At 40.9% G+C, this 20384-nt stretch overlaps 1 protein-coding gene and 1 long non-coding RNA gene across 5 annotated transcripts in view; one reads left to right on the forward strand and one right to left on the reverse strand.

The window, feature by feature from the left end:
• Positions 1-19138, reverse strand: part of ZZZ3 (zinc finger ZZ-type containing 3) — a 103287-nt gene extending 84149 nt beyond the window's left edge. For 3 of the 4 annotated variants that reach the window (XM_055340985.1, XM_055340983.1, XM_055340984.1), the window contains exon 1: positions 19061-19138. Coding sequence is in view for 1 of the 4 variants with exons in the window: in XM_055340986.1 (XP_055196961.1) it covers positions 18340-18602 (263 nt within the window). In the remaining 3 variants the exon portion in view is untranslated. Of the gene's footprint in view, positions 1-18339; positions 18676-19060 lie in introns of those variants that run through there. The other variant, XM_055340986.1, reaches the window with a different exon arrangement.
• The window catches only part of LOC129520059 (uncharacterized), a 43423-nt gene continuing 42121 nt past the window's right edge, over positions 19083-20384 (forward strand). Inside the window, exon 1 of the long non-coding RNA XR_008666470.1 lies at positions 19083-19175. This is a non-coding gene — a long non-coding RNA (uncharacterized LOC129520059). The remainder of the gene's footprint in view (positions 19176-20384) is intronic.

The raw sequence follows: 20384 nt of genomic DNA on the forward strand, positions 1-20384 counted from the left end.
GGAATGTGTGCTCCCTGGATGACTCTCTTCATCACTCTGAACATGTCTGTGAATGACCAACCATAAAAGGTCCAATAATATTCACCGGAGTAACAAATACATTTTAGAAAGTGGGTGAGTTCATAAATATGGAATCAACAAGTAATGAGACTCCACCACATTTAAATTATCATTAGTTCTACCTATGTTTCTGGACAAGAAAGTTACATGGGCTTGTTAGTTATTTCAGTGCTGATCAAATGTATTACACAATTTGTCAAACAAAACCTTTGAAAATATAGATGAGGGAAAATAATAAATGAGATTTTTTTATGAGGGAAAAGTTGAGAACTACTATCCAGAAAATACATGTATGTAAAAGCTTTTTACAGATTTTTTTTAAGATTTTATTTATCTATGAGAGACACACAGAGAGACAGAGAAAGAGAGAGAGAGGCAGAGACACAGGCAGAGGGAGAAGCAGGCTCCATGCAGGAAGCCTGATGGGGGACTCGATCCCAGGTCTCCAGGATCAGACCCCCAGGCTGAAGGCGGCACTAAACCACTGAGTCACCTGGGCTGCCCGCTTTTTACAGATTTTAACTCCTAGTAGGTATATAAACATCTTTAATATGCTTTACACCAAAAAGAGGATAAATCATATCTTAATTCTATTCTTTTGCCTTGGAAAACGGAATGTTCTAATATGGTTGGCCTAAACCAGCTAGATCATGTGTCTAAAACATATGATACTGGTGTACTCTGGTGGCCTTAACTAAGCATCCAACTGGCTCAGGTCATGATCTCAGGCTCCTGAGACAGAGCCACCTCCACTCCACACTCAGCAGGGAGTCTGCTTGAGATTCTCTCTCCCTCTTCCTCTCCCCACCCCACTACCACTCACATACACGCTCTAAAACAAATAAATAGGGATCCCTGGGTGGCGCAGCGGTTTAGCGCCTGCCTTTGGCCCAGGGCGCGATCCTGGAGACCCGGGATCGAATCCCACATCGGGCTCCCGGTGCATGGAGCCTGCTTCTCCCTCTGCCTGTGTCTCTGCCTCTCTCTCTCTCTCTGTGTGACTATCATAAATAAATAAAAATTTAAAATATATATATATTAAAAAAATAAAATAAAACAAATAAATAAATCTTTAAAATGCACTATACTGCAAAACATATAAATGCATTCTCACAAGCATACAGCAACACACAATTCAATTCACTGTTCCATCTGTGTATGATACTTTTCTGGTTTTTAATGTCTTATTTAAGTGATCTCTACACTCAATGTGAGGTTCGAACTCATGGCCTTGAGATCAAAAGTTGGATGTTCTACTGAATGAGCCAGCCAGGTACCCCCAGAATATTTTTCCGGTGAGTTCCCTCACTTCTTTCAGTTTTCTGCTCAGATATTGCCACACTGGGTTCTCTAACCACATATATATGATATTCGCTGGCTCTAAACAACCACAATCTCTATCCCTGTTACCCTTTAAGCTTTTTCCACAGCACTTACCACCATCTGACATATAATAATAGATTGAACCATAACAAAGTACCAATCTTCTAGGTCAAAATGGCCAAATAACACCAATTTAATAAGGTTCAACCAAATATTTGCTTGTTCTGTCTCCCACACTTGAATATAGGTTCTATTATAGAAGGACTTACCTATTTTCTTCACTTTTATAATCCAGAGCCTACTCTCAAACTTAATGCCCAAAACATATTTATGAAATAATTATTATACAATCATTATCAGAGATGTCCTTAATATAAAATGCAAACATAGCTTACCCATTTCAACTTAACATACTGGTACACTCCCTTCAATTCTTATTTATATGTGCACTTTTAAATCAAAATTCACATATACACATTTACTTTTTGCATCCTGCTTCCCTCCCTCTCCCTACTCCACTTAACATGATTAAAGTCTTAAAACCGATAATAGCTATATAAAAGCCTTATAAGTAGTCACCAATTTAACTATATCCATTCTCTTAGGACACTTAGGCTGCTTCTGATATTTTACTGTTTATTAGAAGTAACTCTCTGATTAACATCCTTGTACATTATATGTCTGCATCCCTAATTACTTCTTCAAAACAGACTAACTGGGTCACAAGATATGACTTTTTTTAGTCCCCTGATGGGAGACCATCAGGTTGCTTTTAAAATAAAGCTGTATTTGAGGCACCTGAGTGCCTCGGTTGGCTAAGCATCCGACTCTTGATTTCGGCTCAGGTCATGATCTCAGGGTTGTGAGATCATGCCCCATGCCCCAGCACTGAGTCAGCCTGTCACTCTCCCTCTACTCCTCCTCCCCTTACCACCCCCCCTCAAATAAATAAATAAAATCTTTAAAAATAAGCTAGACCTTAAAAAAAAATTAAACCTGAAGACAGTAAGTCATAAATCATTAATACAGCAGAAATCAATAAAGGTTAAAAGGGACATTTTCTAGAAACTCTAACAAGGTAAATTTAGATATTCCGTTAAAGGCTATAGAAGGGTTATAAATGCGTATTCTCAGATATTTCAATTTATCTAAGGAAAAAAAATCCACCTAAGGAAAATTTTTGTATCAAAAAAAAGTGTAATTTTATATTTGAAGTAGTAATCAGAGAAATACACAGATGCCAAATTCCAAAACCTGATTATAAGAACTTCAGATTAAACATCTCTCTTAGGAAACATTGCCAAAAATACCACTTCATTCCACTGTTTTAAGTGCATGGCCCAACTTTCCATGGTAAGAAAACTCATAGTGGAAAACATTATTTACCAAGGAACACAGGACATAAAAAGATGCTAAGTGTCATCAAGCCTCCCTACTGTAAGAGATTCTTTGTTCTCTTCCCTTATCAGGGAAAGAGATATGTATTTTTTTAATTTTATTCATGAGAGACAGAGAGAGAGAGAGAGAGAGAGAGAGAGAGAGAGAGAGGCAGAGACACAGGCAGAAGGAGAAGCAGGCTCCATGCACGGAGCCCGATGCGAGACTCGATCCCAGGACTCCAGGATCACGCCCTGGGCCGATGGCGGGGCTAAACTGCTGAGCCACCCGGGCTGCCCTGGTTTTAATACCAAATACCACTAGAGTCCTTTCTCTCATTAGATCTTTCATTCTACAAGACCCCTTTTCCCAATCAGTATATTCATCAGAAAATAAAAACACCAAAATCTTATAGAAGATATGTAAATTGGATATTCCAAATTAAATCCCTTCTAAGACACTTTTGATGATTTTTTAAATTTTTTTCACTAAAAAAAGTTTTATCCTTTTCCAGAATAAATTAATATAATTTCAGTTAAGTTTTTTTAAGTATACGTGCTACCAAAGTGAGCACTGAATTAATGTAATTTCTGCATCAATTTCTTCATACAGAGCTATGGAACTTTCTTTCTACAAATCAATGAAAAAGTCAGTACAGACTCACATATTAAAATAATCACACAAGCAAGATGATCTAAATTTTGATGATAAAAATTTTAGGACTCTATAATTTCATAACAATAGTAAAAATATTTAGGTTTAAAATCTCTCAAAAATTAACACATGACACCATTTCCATAAAGTTTGAAGTCAAAGAAACTATGCTGTCAAAAATCAGGATGAAGATCACCCTAGGGTGAGGAGTAGAAAGTGAAGAAGGCGCTGCTCATGTTCTTTCTTGCTCTTGCTGCTGGCTACCTGGGGAGCATTCAAGGTTCTGAAAACTCACTGGGCTATACATTTAATAATGATAATGGTTTACATGTGTACGTGTTATAGGTCAACAAAAAAGTTTTTAAAAGTTAATTACATTCTGAAACTAAGAGTAGTACAAGCAAGAAGCCAGAAAACTACATTTACAGCAGAGGTACACCAATAGAGACCAATCAACACAGCCTGGTATTCCTTTGTTTTTTTTTCTTCAAAAAGCAACAAACCATTGGATCTCTGAGATCATACAAAACCCAACTCCTCTAAAAGTCTCTCTCTACCAAATCCAACTAGTTATTCCCCCAACACAAAAGTTTGGGGGAAGTCCCTATACCATTTAAATCCCTTCGAAGCTTTTAACCAAGTCATCACTTCCCTCCTTACTTTGGATCTCCCATCTTTGACCTCCATTTTCTTCTAGTTTTCCTCCTACCTCTGAGATTAATTTTCCAAGTTTTCTCCCCTCCATTTCCACAGGCATTGTGACTCCTCTGCACTCCCCAAAATGTGGATATCCGGTTTTTTATCCCCTCTCCACAGGTAAAGTCATTAAAATAATTTGAATTATAATAACCTATAAACTTTTATATCTCTAGACCCAATCTCCACCCCAAACTTCAATCTACCATTTCCTGTGCTCCCAATCTAGAGGTTCCAAAAGTAGCCTTTATTCAAAAAGTACGAATCTTCAATCATTTTCTTCCTACCCCCAAAATATTATCTCCTCTCTAACTCAACAATCTCAATAAAAAATATCTAATCACCGAAGCCAAAAAACTTTCAGACATTTTAACTCTTTTCTTTCCCCAACAATATATGATCAACAAATTACTCTTCTAAAATGTCTTGAAAAGAACTAACTTTTCTTTCTGTCCCATTGTTATTGCTCCAGTTCAGGTCATTGTCACCCTATCTTAATAACAGTCTAATTAGTCTGTGATTACAATCCATTCTTTTTTTTTTTTTAATTTCAAGATTTATTTATTTATTTAGAGAGAGCACAAGCAGAGGGAGCAGCAGGTAGAGGGAGAGGAAGAGGAAGAAGCAGGCTCCCTGCTGAGCAGGGTGGTTGGGGACAGGACCCTTGGATCATGACCAGAGCCAAAGGCAGATGCCGGACTGAGCCACCCAGGCGCCCCTACATCTATCCTTTTATCTGTTCACAATATAACTGTTTTAACAAACCCAGCCCTCATTCTGATTTTTTCAGTCTCTCTCCCAATTAAAAAAAACTTTAAAAGATAATGATTTCCCCCCATCTTCAAAGGAAAACTCTTCCTCAAAGCCCAATTCATGATCCATCAGAATTAACTAACTTCTCTTTTGCTCCTGTAAGGCTTAATTCTTCTAGCACAGAATTTATAATGCAGTTTTGTATGTCTATATTCCCTACTTGATTATAGGTTCCTTAAAGAAGCAGTGCAATTCATTTTTTATTCTCGTGGTACAGTGCCTTAAAATTGGTGAACTGAAGAGAGAATTCTGCTTATACAATTTTTTAAAATCTGAATTCCGTATTTTTTTTTTAATTCTTCACTTTTAAGCAACTTACACCATAAGTTCCTGCCTGTAGTTTCAGGCAAAATTTTTAAAGTTGCTTTAGTTATATCTATCCTTGTCATTGAGTTGTTCTAAAATTTTATAACACAACTGCGTATTTATCCAAAGCATAAAATATTAAAAAGAACAAGAACAGAAAGTCTTTTTTCTTAGATATATCTCTAAATTTGACACTGATCCCTTTTTAACACATTTAAAGGTTTTTTGGTTGTTGTTGTTTTTTTTTTTTTTTTTAAGTAATCTCCACATCGAATGTGGGGCTTGGATTTACAACCTCAAGATCAAGCCACATGCTCACCAACTGAGCCAGTCAGGTGCTCCCCTTTTTGAGAAAGGTTATTTTATGCCTCTTAATGTAGTATTCCTGAGGCTGATAAGCAAGCCTCTATCTTTCTACCTCACCTCCAAGGATGGAAAGTGATTTGTAAAACCACTATTTTCTTGTTCTTTTACAAGATTTATTTAGAGAGAGAGAGAGTGTGTGTGCACGCACTTATCCACACACAGCAGGGAGGGGCAGAGGAAGAGTCTCAAGTGGAATCTACAGAGCTTGGAGCCCTAGGTGGGGCTCAATCTCAGGTCCCTGAGATCAGGACCTGAGCCAAAACCAAGAGTTGGATCCTCACCAGGCGTCCCACCACTATTTTCTTTTGTAAAAATAAGATCTTAAGTCTGTTTCTAGTCTTGTCACATACTTTGAGTCACCACAAATTAACAAAAGCTATCACCACCTCTCAGTTCCTTTGTGTCACTTAAATCATCTAAAATCTATGCAGCATCAGCCAGATAGGTAGAAAAAGATTCTTGGAATCTAATCAAGTGGTGAAGCAACGTGGATGGGGTTTACAGAACTTGTTCAGGCAATGCAGTTAAAAGCAGTCACAAAAAAATTTACAGAAGGCCTTAACCTTAGAATTCAGAAGAAATCAAAAGGGCACTGTCTTGGAGTGCCTCAGTTATCATTGGGATGAGTGTTAAAGGTTCCATATACCCCTCTGTGGCTTAAGAAAAACCACCTGGACAAAGGCAGCTCCACAGGCCAATGTAGGGCTGATTATTAGCCTGTCAAGAGATGGTAACTGATCTGTGGTCATACACTGTGTCACAGAAATTTCACCTTGCTTGAGACAACAAAACTGTTTCCTTAAATGACTATCCAACCTCCAAGATGAACTAGAACTAAATATTGAAATTAAGTATGTCAATCCCACGATATTAATGTCTGTTAGGTTTTAAAGCTATCCTACATATTTTTTGACATTTTTGTAATGTTTAAGGAATTTTAACCCTATAGAATCTGATAGCCTTATGATTCTAAATTTAAAATGGTAACTGACAGGGGGCACCTAGATAGCTCAGTGGTTGAGCATCTGCCTTGGTCTCAGGTCAGGATCCTGGAGTCCTGGGATCAAGTCCTGCATCAGACTCCCCACAGGGAGCCTGCTTCTCCCTCTGCCTGTGTCTCTGACTCTCTGTCTCTCATGAAAAATAAAATTTTTTTCAAAAATGGTAACTGACTAGGGCACCTGAGTGGGTAATTAATCATCTCATCGGCTCTCGGTTTCAGCTCAGTCATGATCTCAGGGTTGTGAGATCGAGCCCCAAATCGGGCTCTGTGCTCAGCTGGTCTGTCTGAGATTTTCTCTCCCTCTCCCTTTGGCCCTCCCCAGACTCACACACACTCTCTCTCTCTCCTGCTCCCTACAACATATAAATAAAATGGTAACTAACAAATTTAAAGGTGTGAGTATATTTGGTTTGGTTAATAAGCAATACTGGAATGTTTTAAGAGAACTTGTGACTCACTATATTTACAAGTTGTATTCATTAACTTTAAAAGTTTCAGGTATTTGAGAAAGTCCTGCTTGTTGAAATTTTATAGTAATCCATAAGGCATATGAAGTGCTAAAACATAAAATCCAGTATGTTAAACATGTGAAGAATATAATGAAGCAGCAGTACTAACAGATAAAATTCAGAGTACTTTTTTTCAAAGAACGTTCTCCTAGTGCCCAACATTGTTCCAAGTACTTTACAGTATAAATTCATTCATTCAACAGTCACTTGAGCATACACCATGAACAAGCATCATTCCAGACTCTGAGAACTAAACCAGTGAACATAATTCCAATCTTCATGGATCTTATATTTTAATAAGAAATATCAGTTATGATAATTACTATAAAGAAAAATAAAACCAGGGAATTTGTAGGAAAGAGGTGCTATGTTATACGGCATAATGAAGGTAACATCAGCACCATCCACACAAGACTATGTAAATGATACCTCTTGGAAACTCCCTCTTCAGAAAAAAACCTCTCTACACCAGATGACATGTGATTCTAAGTAAGGGAGCAAGCCACGCAAATATATGAGAAGAGTATTACAGGAAAAGAGATTTAATCTATTCAATTAGAAATACTAATATTTCTATTTAAATAGAAAAAATTATTTATTTATTAAATATTTAATATTTTATTTTGGGGGGTTCTTAAAAGTTAAAAAAGAAAGGCTTATGCATTAAGGTTTATAAGCAGGTTTGTTTTTTAAGATTTTATTTATTTATTTATTCAAGAGAGACAAGAGAGGGAGAGGCAGAGACACAGGCAGAGGGAGAAGGAGGCTCCATGCAGGGAGTCTGACATGGGACTCCATCCCAGATGTCCAGGATCAGGCCCTGGACCGAAGGTGGCGCTAAACCGCTGAGCCACCTGGGCTGCCCCTATAAGCAGGTTTTTACTACCATGCTGTAGTTTGGTATTATAATGAAGGACTGCTAAAATATACCAGCTGGGGATGCCTGGGTGGCTTAGCGGTTTAGCACCTGCCTTCACCCCAGAGTGTGATCCTGGAGGCCTGGGATCGAGTCCCACATCAGGCTCCCTGCACGGAGCCTGCTTCTGTCTCTGCCTCTCTGCACCCCCCGCCACTCTTTCTTGGTCTCTCATGAATAATAAAAAATTAAAAAAAAAAACACTTAAAAAATAAATAAAATATACCAGCTGATTTTTTTTAAAAATCTGTAATAGGCTAAAGGTGAGAATGACTTAAAATAGGCAAAAGAAATCTTTTGAAGAAAATATCCTATAACTGGACTATGGAGTTAACTGCAAACCACTGTAAATTTACTAAAAGTTACTGAACCGTACATTCAAAACAATGACTCAGAAATCCTCCATAATTTATAAGAAGACCAGCATGTTCCTTATACTACCTTGAAATTAACACCACCATTTAGATGTATTCTGCAAATCTTCATTTCTTACTTGAAATTGAACTAAAAAGTTCAATTTTAACACAATGGGGCCTCTAGGTTCTGAAATACATTGTGGTCCTCTTTAATAAATATGGTCGTTGAATGTAGGACACTTGTCACTGTGCAAAATTTCACCTGACACACAAACCACTAAAAGCTGCCTTATTATGGGCAGCTCCGGTGGCTCAGAGGTTTAGCACCACCTTCGGTCCCAGGGCGTGATCCTGGAGGCCTGGGATCAAGTCCCACGTCAGGCTCCCTGCATGGAGCCTGCTTCTCCCTCTGCCTCTCTCTCTCATGAATAAAATAATCTTTAAAAAAATTTTTTTTAAAAGCTGCCTTATTGGGATCCCTGGGTGGCGCAGCGGTTTAGCGCCTGCCTTTGGCCCAGGGCGCGATCCTGGAGACCCGGGATCGAGTCCCATGTCGGGCTCCCGGTGCATGGAGCCTGCTTCTGCCTATGTCTCTGCCTCTCTCTCTCTCTCTCTCTCTCTCTCTCTCTCTCTCTCTTTGTAACTATCATAAATAAATAAATATTTAAAAAATAAAAAAATAAAAAGCTGCCTTATTAAAAGTATATGTAAGAACAAAATGTATAAGGGGACAATTTGGATAAACAACACCCTGGTGAATAAATTTAAGACACTTGTATTTTTAGGGGCACCTGGGTGGCTCAGTCACTTAAGCGGCTGCCTTCAGCTCAGATCATGATCCCAGAATCCTGGGATCGAGCCCCATGCCCCTGCTTGCAGGGAGCCTGCTTCTCCCTCTCCACCCTGCCCATGCGCTCTCTTGCACGCACTCTTTCTCTCTCTTTCTCAAATAAATAAAACAATATATACTGTGATACTGGATCAAGGAAAGAAACATAAACCCACATAAATGGTCCTGTAACATTTCACTCCAAAAGCAGAATTTGAATGCTCAGGTTCGTATCACTGCATCCAGCATCCTGTGGCAGTCAAGATATATAGCCTCTACTTTAAACTGCTCATTGTGGATTGAGGGTAACAGAAACTATCCTTACCAGGTCGTTGAAAAGACTAAATAATAGTGAATACAGAATATTAATGTATCTAGCACACAGAAAGTGTTCAGTAACTCTTAACCTATATTACTTTTTTTTTTTTTTTAAAGTAAGCTCTATGCCCAAGGTGGGCCTTGAACTTAACAACCCTGAGATCTACATTTGAGCCAGCCAGGCACCCCAACTATTTTTTAACTGGGCTCTATGGGGAGCTCAAGGTGGGGCTTGAACTCGGGATCCACAACCCTAAGACTAAGACCTGCCTGGGTGGCTCAGTCAGTTAAGCATGTGCCTGCCTTCTGCTCAGGTCATGGTCCTGGGATCGAGCCCTATGTCAGGCTCTCTGCTCAGCTAGAGAGCCTGCTTCTCGCTCTCCCTCTGCCTGCCACTCCCCCTTCTTGTGCTCTATCAAATAAATAAAATCTTTAAAAAGAAGGAAAAGTATCTACCTATATATGTGGCTTAAGTCAAACTCGAAAATGTCCTGACTCCTTTGCCAAGTAAGAACAGCATTTATTCAAATTTAGTGGTAACTCTTTAACAGTTATAAAAGTCAGTTACTCTCTCCTTCATTCTTCATGAGATAATGTTCTCCTGTATCATGATGTTCCCTTAAAGTCAGGCATTTTAAATCTCAGGGCAAAAAGATAACTTAAGAAATTAGGCTAAAACTTTGTGTAACACTTAATTTCTACAAAAGCTCAACAAATAAAAAAAAAAATCACTGGAGTCCAAAATATAGGTGCATGTTACTCTTATTCTTGAACAATATATGGAAAGAAAAATTATGTGAAGGACCACAATAAATCTTTCATTACGCCTTTCTTTAAAAGTAAAAGAGTGAATGGAGGGGTAGAGAATAGAAGGGGTGAATTTGCTCAGCGGTTTAGCGCCGCCTTCAGCCCAGGGCCTGATCCTGGAGACCCGGGATAGAGTTCCACATCGGGCTCCCTGCATAGAGCCTGCTTCTCCTTCTGCCTCTGTCTCTGCCTCTCTCTCTTTCTCTGTGTCTCTCATGAATAAATACATTTTTTAAAAATCTTAAAAAAAAGAAAGAAAGTTGCACTCATTTGAAGCCAGACTGAAAGGGTATATATAAACTAGGTAAGGCTTTTACCTGATTTTCCATTGTTTTGTAGCCTGTAACTTGATTTTATAAAATGCACACAATGTTACACTGTTCATAAATATAAAATAAACACCTTAAAAGTAAAATGGCTTCAACAAACTGGGACTTTTTCCTTGAGGTAGGAACGCTCACAATATTCTTTAAAATAACAGAGGAGGATACCACAGGGTTTCTGTCATAAAAATTAGAATAGGAATCACTGCTTGAAAGGAATTCAAAGAATGAAAAGAAAGCTGCCAAGTCATAGGATAAAAGTCCAAAAAGCCATTAGCTGGTCAGGAATGCTGTACCAAAGTGTACAAAACAAAATTATTAAGTGTGGGGGGGAAAGGCTGAAGTATGAAGTACTGTTGTAGGCCAATCAATGATAGAAATTAAAAGTATCCTATTTGACCAAAGAACTCTAAAACACAGAGTCTACCACACAATTTCTTTGATGTCCCCTTCCAAGAGTTCTCAAAATCATGAATGCAATAGGAAAAATGTCTAAGTCAAAGTGCTAAAATCTCCAGGTATAAATTACATTGGTTCTAGGATTTCTAAAGCAGGATAAAAATGCAGTAATGCTGATAAACAAAACTAAGGTTCAAAAGCAGACAAAATTATTCTATGGTACTAGACATCAAAACAGTGGTCTCCCATGGGATAGGGGGTAATGTTAATGACAACAGGACACAGGAACAGTTTCTGAGATTTTGATACTGTTCTCCTTCTTAGTCATGATTACACAGGTATATTTACATCGTAAAATTCACTGAATTGTACACTTATGAGAACTTCCTGTATTATACTGTAATCATATTTGCATTTTTTTTAAAGCAGGGAGCAATTAAGGGACATTTCTCCCTCAGAAAATGAAACATTAGTGCAAAAACAAACATTAAAAATTTATATTTAGTGTAGACAGTTCAAATTAAGAATTACAGGTTTGGTGTGAGTACAGTTAAGATATAGAAGTATTGCAAAGTTCCTCAAGGGCTATCAGTAGATATATCTCACAAACACACACACCTTTCTCAGGAGAAAAAAATCTTGGCACCGCCCTCTATAAAACTGCCAAGCTAAAAAAAAAAAAAAAAAAAAAAAAGGACTATTTCACCTTATTTCTGAAACACAATAGATCTGCTTTCTAATGGGGACATGTATAAGAACTGCAGGATGTTTTCCTTAAGCTTTTGACCAATTTTAAAAAAGAAAAAACTAGTAAGAAAGGCATAAATAACTGCCAGAATACAATTAGCAATTATGATCTCCTGGACCACTTCATGCCATTTTGCAAGATCAACTCATCCCTCAGGAAGTAAGCAGAATTCCAGTAGTGATAAAAGGTATAAATTTTGTTCCAATCCTTTAAATCTCATTCCAATCCAAGGTAGAAAGAAATCCATCCCATCAAGCTCTTCACCTGCAATTCTCTTTATGTGATCCCCAAGCACAGACAAACATTTTTTTCAAATATTTATTATGATTTCACAGTCACAAAGTTAATCTGGTTTTTCTTCCTAGTATTAATGTAATCATACAAATCTGTAAACAACAGAACATGTTAGTCAGTATTTAGCAAATACCTTTGGGACTTTCACAGTTTTAAACTGTAAATAAGTAAAAATATGGTCTTTTAAAAATTATTTTAAGATCTTCAATAATTATTTCGCAAAGAAAAAAAACACCCCCATAAACAATACCAACTTCTGATATTAAACATGCTCTTGGCATGGATGGCCTCACTAATGCTCACCTGGAATTCCTTAAATTATTCATCATTAAATGTCAGTACATGCACCACACTACTGTTCTTAACAGCTGAAGAAAGATATTGTGATTCTGTAAGTAGAGTCTTAGCACTGCCAATCAGCACTTCTTCATTAAATAGATTAGAGAGATATGATGTTAAACTATACATCACTATTTAATAAAAGAAACACCATCCTAAACAGTTGATCCTGGCAGTTTGTTTCTAATACCACAAAAAAATCTACTGAAGTAGTTTTTCTCTTTAAGTAGCCTCTAATACTGTCTGTACTCTATTTTGTCCACTCAGGAAAGGAGAGGGGGACCTGGCTGGCTCAGTCTATAGAGCATGCAACTCTTGATGTCAGGGTTGAGAGTTCAAGCCCCACACTGGATGTGGAGATTGCTTAAAAATAAAATCTTGAAAAAAAAAGAAAGGAGAAATTATACTTCATTTAATCCTACTAAATTCTGTGGTATGGGAAAAGAATTTAGAATTTTGGCTGACAAGAAAACGAATTATAAAACAGTGTTTTGTACAGAATGAGCTTTATTATCCTCAATTTGTAAAGTGTTCTTAAAAATCAATACCAAAACAAGTATCATAATAAAAAGACACCAGGTCAAAAGACAGATGTGCTGCAGGGAATAATCGAAAAAACAATACTAATATTATTTTAAAGATTGTAATAAAAATAAAGTAAAAAGTATTTAAAATATAAAAATGAAACACAAAACAATGAGAAAATAAAAGATTACTTAACATAGTTGAGACAATTACCAATTTGGAGGAAAACATTCATATTCTCACTTCACACCAATACCAGATGAGGTAAACAGTTAAATTTATTTAGGTCTAATTTAGAAAAACTAAAGGAGACAGTATTAAATCAGTATTGTTTATTTATTACATTTCCAGAGGAAGAATTTCAGAAGTTCAATAGAACAAAATTAGGTCAAAAGATTTGATTACATTAATTTCAAAATTGTTTATCTAAATTCACAAACAAAATACATCTATTAAACATAATGTTTCACCTCAGGAGTAATCTAAAAAAAAAAAAGTGGCATAGGTTACACCCTATGAAGTTTTTATAAATAATACTTACTAAAGAGATATAGAGCAACAGCCACTTCAACATGAACATAAATTGATCCCTTTGGTAAATAGTGTGACAAATATGTTCTAAAAGCCTTTAAAAACACACCTAAGAATTTGTGGTGTTGGCAATATTTGAGAAGATAATACTATATGCAAGAAAATATCTTATGTATAAAAACATTTTTCATGCTGTTATTTATATATGCAAAAAATTAGCAAGGGGAATGATACATCTACACATAAGCATCACACAACCATTTGTTATTTTGGTTATGAAGACTTATTGTGAGAATGGAAAAATGTTACCTTAGGTTAGAAAGCAGAACATGGTATTAAATGTTTTATTTGCAAGTATATAAAAGGTGTGTCTTTTAAATAATGTAAGAAATATATCAAAATGTTAATATGGTTATAGTAATTCCTAGATTTAAAATCCTCAAGCCAGCCGTTGAAGTCATTAAAACACACACAACACAGTTTATACTTAAATCAAATACTATCTACCATTACTCTACCAGGAATAGAGAAAATGGCTTAAATTAACATATTAAAAGACAAAAAGCAAGCAAAGCAACAAAGAAAATTCACTACAAGATGAAACATTTCTCACCTCAGGACACTCATCAGTGCTAAAGATGGAGACTCATTATCAGGGTTCAAAACTATAGAACTGAATTACACAAACAGGTCATTGACTAATTCTAACGATTTGCTTGAAAATTCCTTTATTAATAAAAGTGCTAGTCTTTACACAACTGCTTATCACTGGTATCAAATATTAAATGTAACAGAGCCTTATTTGGGAGGTAATCCCTTGAATAATAAATAAGGAAATTGAGAAAAGCAATAAAATAAAACAAAGGAAATGCCATACACAATAGCATCATTTTTATTTGGTATTACGAGATGAGTTCTGTAAGTCAATTTTCCAGAAAACTGAAAAGCATTAATTAACAAAGCTTTGAAAACATTTACTCATAGCAATCTTTTAAAAAGACACCAATTCCTTACTCCCTTAAACACAGTACATAGAATAAAAGTCTATTTATGATTAAGGTCATCGTGAAACACACCGTGTACCATACTGCTCTGCAATATTGTGATTCCCTCAGGAGTTAATAATAGGACTGTATGTCTCTATGCAATGGCCTTAAAACACAATTCTTCTATAGTTCCATCTATTTTTAAAAAGCTTTTCTTCCTTTCCCCCTTGAAATAAAAATGACACTTCAGCCGTCAGGGTGCCTAACTTCAATGGCCAATCCTGTGGATTATCATCTGTGAGCTAAAAAAAAAATCAGATAACTAACCCTGTTGGGGCTGCAAAATGTATTTACTCCACTTAGGGAGTTTCTGAAGAAAGAGCATAGGCTTATGGTACTTGATTACAGTTATTGTAAAGGCTCAGATTTCCTGCTGATTCAAATGGCTGAGATCATTTACACTCAAAAAATATCCGTTGACTTACCAAATATAACTTATAATGGAGTTCCTAATAATATTATAAATAATAATAACTGAATAGTGTGATAATCTCCTCAGGGAAAGTTACTGAACTCAATTGTCTCTGACAAGACAAAAATTACCTACCTAAATGAAAACAGCTGAAAAGAAAAAAAAAACAGAAAGAGGTGAGAAAGACAAGTTAAAATAAAATAGCAAAGTCTATACTTCTACGGTGTTATAAGTCAACACTTACAGACTTTAGGAAACACTGATCAGTGTTTTTAAAGTATAATTACAGTGGTTATCAGAGTATTAGCTACAGAAATTTGTACCACAATGTATACCACATTTATATTAAATACTACTTTAAAAATCAAAAAGTCTTCCAGCAAATATTCCTTGCAGTTAAATAGACTGAATTTTCACATGAAATTAGATCTTTTTAAAACGCACCTGCAACATATTTTCACTGATATTTTAAGTCAAGTAATTTCGTGTAATCTCTCTTGGACACTGATTCAAAAGGTGAGAAACAAAATTTATATTCTTGATATCACTAACATGTAACGTAAGTATCACATCATATACTTTACAAAATTACAGGACTGGAAATTAGCTTTGTGTCAGACCCCAAGAAAAAATCCAAGTGAGAACAGATTAGTACTGTAATTATCACTGTTATTTTCCTCTGATCACTGAAGTTCATCGGCTCTCACAGATCACTTTTATGACAGTTAATAATTGAGAAAAGGGAAAATAAAATTTCTTGGTTATTTAAGTTTTACTCAAGCAAACTCAAATCATGTTAAGTAAGATACATGCCTCTTCTTAGATTTTTCTCAGTACATTTCCATCCAGCACCTCAAGATAAGTACCAATCTCTAAAAAATTGGTAATCCCCAAAATCCACTACCAAAAACAGACTATAAAACAAAGTTGCAAGAAACTACTATCACAGGGATCAGATGCACATGGAAACTACCTAAGGCCTAACTACCAAGTAAAACTTGGTAGATACCTTTGCAAAGGCCATTATAGAACTGTGACCTTTGAGTCCATTGTCATTTTCACAATTTCCAACTTCTAAAAATAATAAAATGTCCTCAACATTACTTAACAAGAGAGCATTACCTAAAGAATTCACAAAATTTCAATTAAATTCAGCTGCTGACTTTTTATGACAAGTGATATTAACCAATTGCTGAGATTAACTAAAAAACTTTTAAAAAGCTTTTAAAGAGGAAAAAATTGCCTGAAATTACAGATTCCAAATCCTGGTCAACTCAGTTGGCCCTCCAACCATCATGAACCTGCCTAGACCTGGCTCTGTCAAACTTCCACCATCCTGTCTTTTCTGTGCAACCTCTCCAATTCCATCTCCATATCCAACTACAAAGCCCCATGTCTCCTCCTCTTTCCCACATCACACCCTTCTCAACACTCACTTTCATTTCTCAACTTTCCTACTTGAACTGTTACAGGAGAAAACCACACTGTCCAAGAAGAGTGGAGTCACTCTGATGGGACTGATAATACTGCTGGTAAGTTTTGGGGAAAAAAATACAAAAAACAATCACAAAGAGCTGCTTAGCAACTTCCGAGGGTATGTACGTTTGTTTGTATTAACTACTGATCTACCTACCACTCTCCTTCTGAGCTCATTACATTGCAGTCAGAACAATTCTGGTAACTTTCAAAACTTCTGAAAAACTCCTACACACATATTTGGGTGAGAACTCAGGATATGTAATTATCACAAAACATAAGCATCAATACAAGGAAGCTCAAATATATAACACAGGATACTAAACATAAAAATATAAAGCTCAACTGATAACATATTTCTTTTTAAATCCTATTTTACATGGATTTCATTTTGGTGCAAAGTCACCAGCACGCTGAATCTCTAAGATGGAAATAATGCTATCCCTCAAGATATTTTCAGAAAACTGCACCACCAAAAAAAAAAAAAAAAAAAAAAGTGTGCAAATTTTTTAAAAACCAAATATGAAAACAATAATAAATTAAATAAAAGCAAATATGCAGATATTTGTCAGGACAATACACATATTATCACTAAATGAAAATTTAGCTGGGTAGAAAATTTTTTACTGGTTGCTAATGTTGTGACAGCGTTATCTTAAAACACCACTCCGCTTCTTCCTCTTCCTTAAAAAAAAAAAAACACACACACACACACAAAACACATGGAATAATACACAGCTATTGCTAAGAATGGTCACAGAGATTTAAGACGGAGTAAGGCAACTTGGCAGGTGACAGGGAGCTTTTTATTCTGTATATACACTTCTTTGTGGTAGTGTGAAGACAAACACTTTTGTAGTTGGAGACAAATTAATGAGTGAACGACCCAATTATCTGATTCGTTTTGTGATTAACTCCCCACGACAAACGCTGAATAAATCCCCAGACTTCTCAAGAATACGGGGAGAAAAAAAAAAGGTACACTGTACATTCATTTGTTAAGATACTGAAGGTTGGAGAAAAATTAATTTTATGTCAAACTCGTTTAAAGGAAAAACCAAGAGCAAACTTTCGGTGAAGTTTACGAAGAGAAGCTTGGTTCCCACCAAAATTCCGACTTGAGACATTCCACGATCACCCTAAACCCCGCGACCCCAAGCCCCCGGCCTCTGGGCATCAAGGATGGCAACCCCCCTAACCGGGGCCGCGATCAGGACCCGATCGATGAGGATCAGGAGTCAGCAGCCACGCGCAGAAAGAGGAGAAAAGAACGGTGTCAGTTCTGACGTCAGGGGCTGTCAGGGGCAGGAGGGCTCCTTCCAAATACTGTCAAAAGTGACCGTAAATACAGAGGAAGAGTCAAGAGGAAGTTCTCAGGGATCAAGGAAGCGGGAGCAAACGATGCCCGGAGAGCGGGGGGGAAAAACCCAAACAAACAAACAAACAACAACAAAAAAACCAGAAGGCAAAGCTGCTGAGGAGTTTTCAAGCGTCGGGGAGGGGCCCGCGGAGAAAGGCGCTGCGGCGGCAGCAAGCGACAGAACGGCTAACAGGTCTGGAATTCTTTGCAAAAAATGGCAACAAGAGGGGAAAAACTGACATGAACGTTTCAAAGTGGGAGCCGCGGGATCCCAGGGAGTCGTCCCGACCGCGCGACAACGGCCCCGGGCTTCCCGGGAGCGGGACGGAGGCGGAACCACCACCGCGCGGGGCGCGGGGCGGGGGGGGGGGGGCCGGGGCTGGGACTGGGGGCGCAGACGCTTCGGCAGGTGGCGGAGCGCCCGCAGGGGGGTGGGGAGGACCGCGCTGCCCCCACCGGGGTCCCGGTCCTCCCTTCAGGACTCCGGGGGCTGCCCTAGCGCGTCTCCCGGCACCAAGAGGCACTCGCCCCCGGCCCCTCCCTGACAACTTGCCTTGCAGAAAGAGTTGCGGGTCCCAGGCCCCCGGAACCCAAGGCTTCGCCATCCAGGACAACTGCTCTGCCAACGAGGTCCCGCGAGAATCGACAGATCTCGCGATACAAACCCACTAGCCTCTCGCGAGTTCCCTCTAGAACCAACATGGCGGGACGAGGAAATCGGCATTTCGGAACCTGGAAAAGGGCTTCGTCAGCGGACTGGAGAACGGGTAGAACAGGGCAAGTGCCAGAAAGCCTTTTCCGCCTTTTGTGTGTCATCCTTACACCCCCGAGCAGGGGAGGAGAGCGGTAGCGGAGCCCTAACGCCTCCACTGACTACGGTTAGGCCACACAGACGCGACCACACGCCGCTGCCTCGACCTGCCTCCCGGCCGGTCACGTGCACGCGGCCCCCGGCGTGCGCGTCACGTGGGCCGCCGCTAGCCGAGCGCGCGCCGGTCGTCCTCCCGAGAGCCCTCCCCGCCCCCCTACCGCCCGCGCACACGTGCGCGCGCACCCCCGCCCCACGTGGGGGCCTTGCCGCCGCCGCCGCCGCCGCCGCCGCCGCCGCAGCCCACCCCCTCCCGGCGCTCGGCGGCCGATCCGGGTCCCGGAGCCGAGGGCGCCCGGGGCTCCGTCCTCCTGCGCCCTCCCTTCCCCGCGTCCGCCCCCCCGCCCCGCACCGCCGCCGCCGCCGCAGCCGCCGCCGCCGCCACGTGCCCCGAGCGCCTGCTCACCTTCCGCGCGGGGCCGGGCGCCGCGGGCCGCTCGCAGAGGCGCCGCCGCCGCCGCCACGGCCGTCGCTCGGGGGCCGCCGCAGGAAGCTCGGCCGCGGCGCCGCGGCGCTTCCAGGTGGGTCCCCGCCTCCCGCTCCTGCCACTTCCCGCAGCCGCGGCGGCTCCTTCCGGTCCCCTCCTCTCTCCGCGCTGGGGCCGGCGGGCGGCCGCGCTCACTGCACCGCCTGCTGGCGGCCGCGGCCCGTGCAGCGCGGCGGCGGGGGCGGCGGGGCCGGGACGGGGGCGCTCCCGCCCGCAGGTGCGCGGGGCCGGCCGCTGCCCCCCCCGCCGCCCCCCCGCCAGCCCCCGCCCTGTCCTTGCGGCTGCTCCCTCGGCGGCCGGGCTCCGTCCGGTCCGCGCGCTGCTGCGTCTGCCTGCGGCTCTGCGGGCTCCTGCGGGCTCCTGCGGGCTCCTGCGGGCTCCCGCGGGCTCCTAGTCGCCGCTGCTCGGGCCGGACCGGAGGGCGCGGGGCTGCGGCTCCGCGGACCCGGTGCCCGGGAGGGCGCGCTCGCAGCCCCGCCCTCCCCGGCTCCAGCGGTCGTGCCCCCCGGGCTGGCCCTGTCGGTGCCGCCACGAACGGGAGCTCCGTCCACGCGGGGACTCCGTGACTCCCGCTCGTTGCTGCGTCCCCGGGCCCGTGTCAGGCACCCGCGGGGCGGACTGAGGGGTCCTGTGTCGACCGCCGGCCGGCGGGGCGGCCCCGGGGACCCGGGTGCGGGATCGAGATCGAGGCCCGCGCCGGGCTCCCTGCGGGCAGCCGGCGCCCCCCTCGGCCTGGGTCTCGGCCTGGGTCTCGGCCTGGGTCTCGGCCTGTCTCGCTGCATGTGGGTCTCTCATGAATAAATAAATGAGATATTGAATGAAATGAGACAAAACAGGCCGGCAGGGGCTTGTGGCTGGCCCGAGCCGGGGGAGCAGGCGACTTCTGGTACCGCGGTTGTGGGGTGGAGCGTAAGCCCGGCTGCCGTATAGACATCACTCTAATAGATGGACTTTTGAAGATCAAGTCAGTAATAAAACGCGTCCACAGGGCAGCCCGCAGCCCGCGTGGCGCAGCGGTTTAGCGCCGCCTTCGGCCCCAGGTGGGATCCTGGAGGCCCGGGGTCGAGTCCCGCGTCGCGTCGGGCTCCCTGCGTGGGGCCTGCTGCTCCCGCTCCTGTGTCTCTGCCTCTCCCCCTAGCTGCGTCTCTCATAAATAAATAAAAAGTCTTTAAAAAAAAAAAAAAAAAGCAAACATGTCAACAAACTATATTAGGCATGCTGGAGAATTAAAGCCCAATAAACA

The sequence above is a fragment of the Nyctereutes procyonoides genome, unplaced genomic scaffold (assembly GCF_905146905.1).
Source record: "Nyctereutes procyonoides isolate TBG_1078 unplaced genomic scaffold, NYPRO_anot_genome, whole genome shotgun sequence".
Lineage (NCBI taxonomy): Eukaryota > Metazoa > Chordata > Mammalia > Carnivora > Canidae > Nyctereutes > Nyctereutes procyonoides.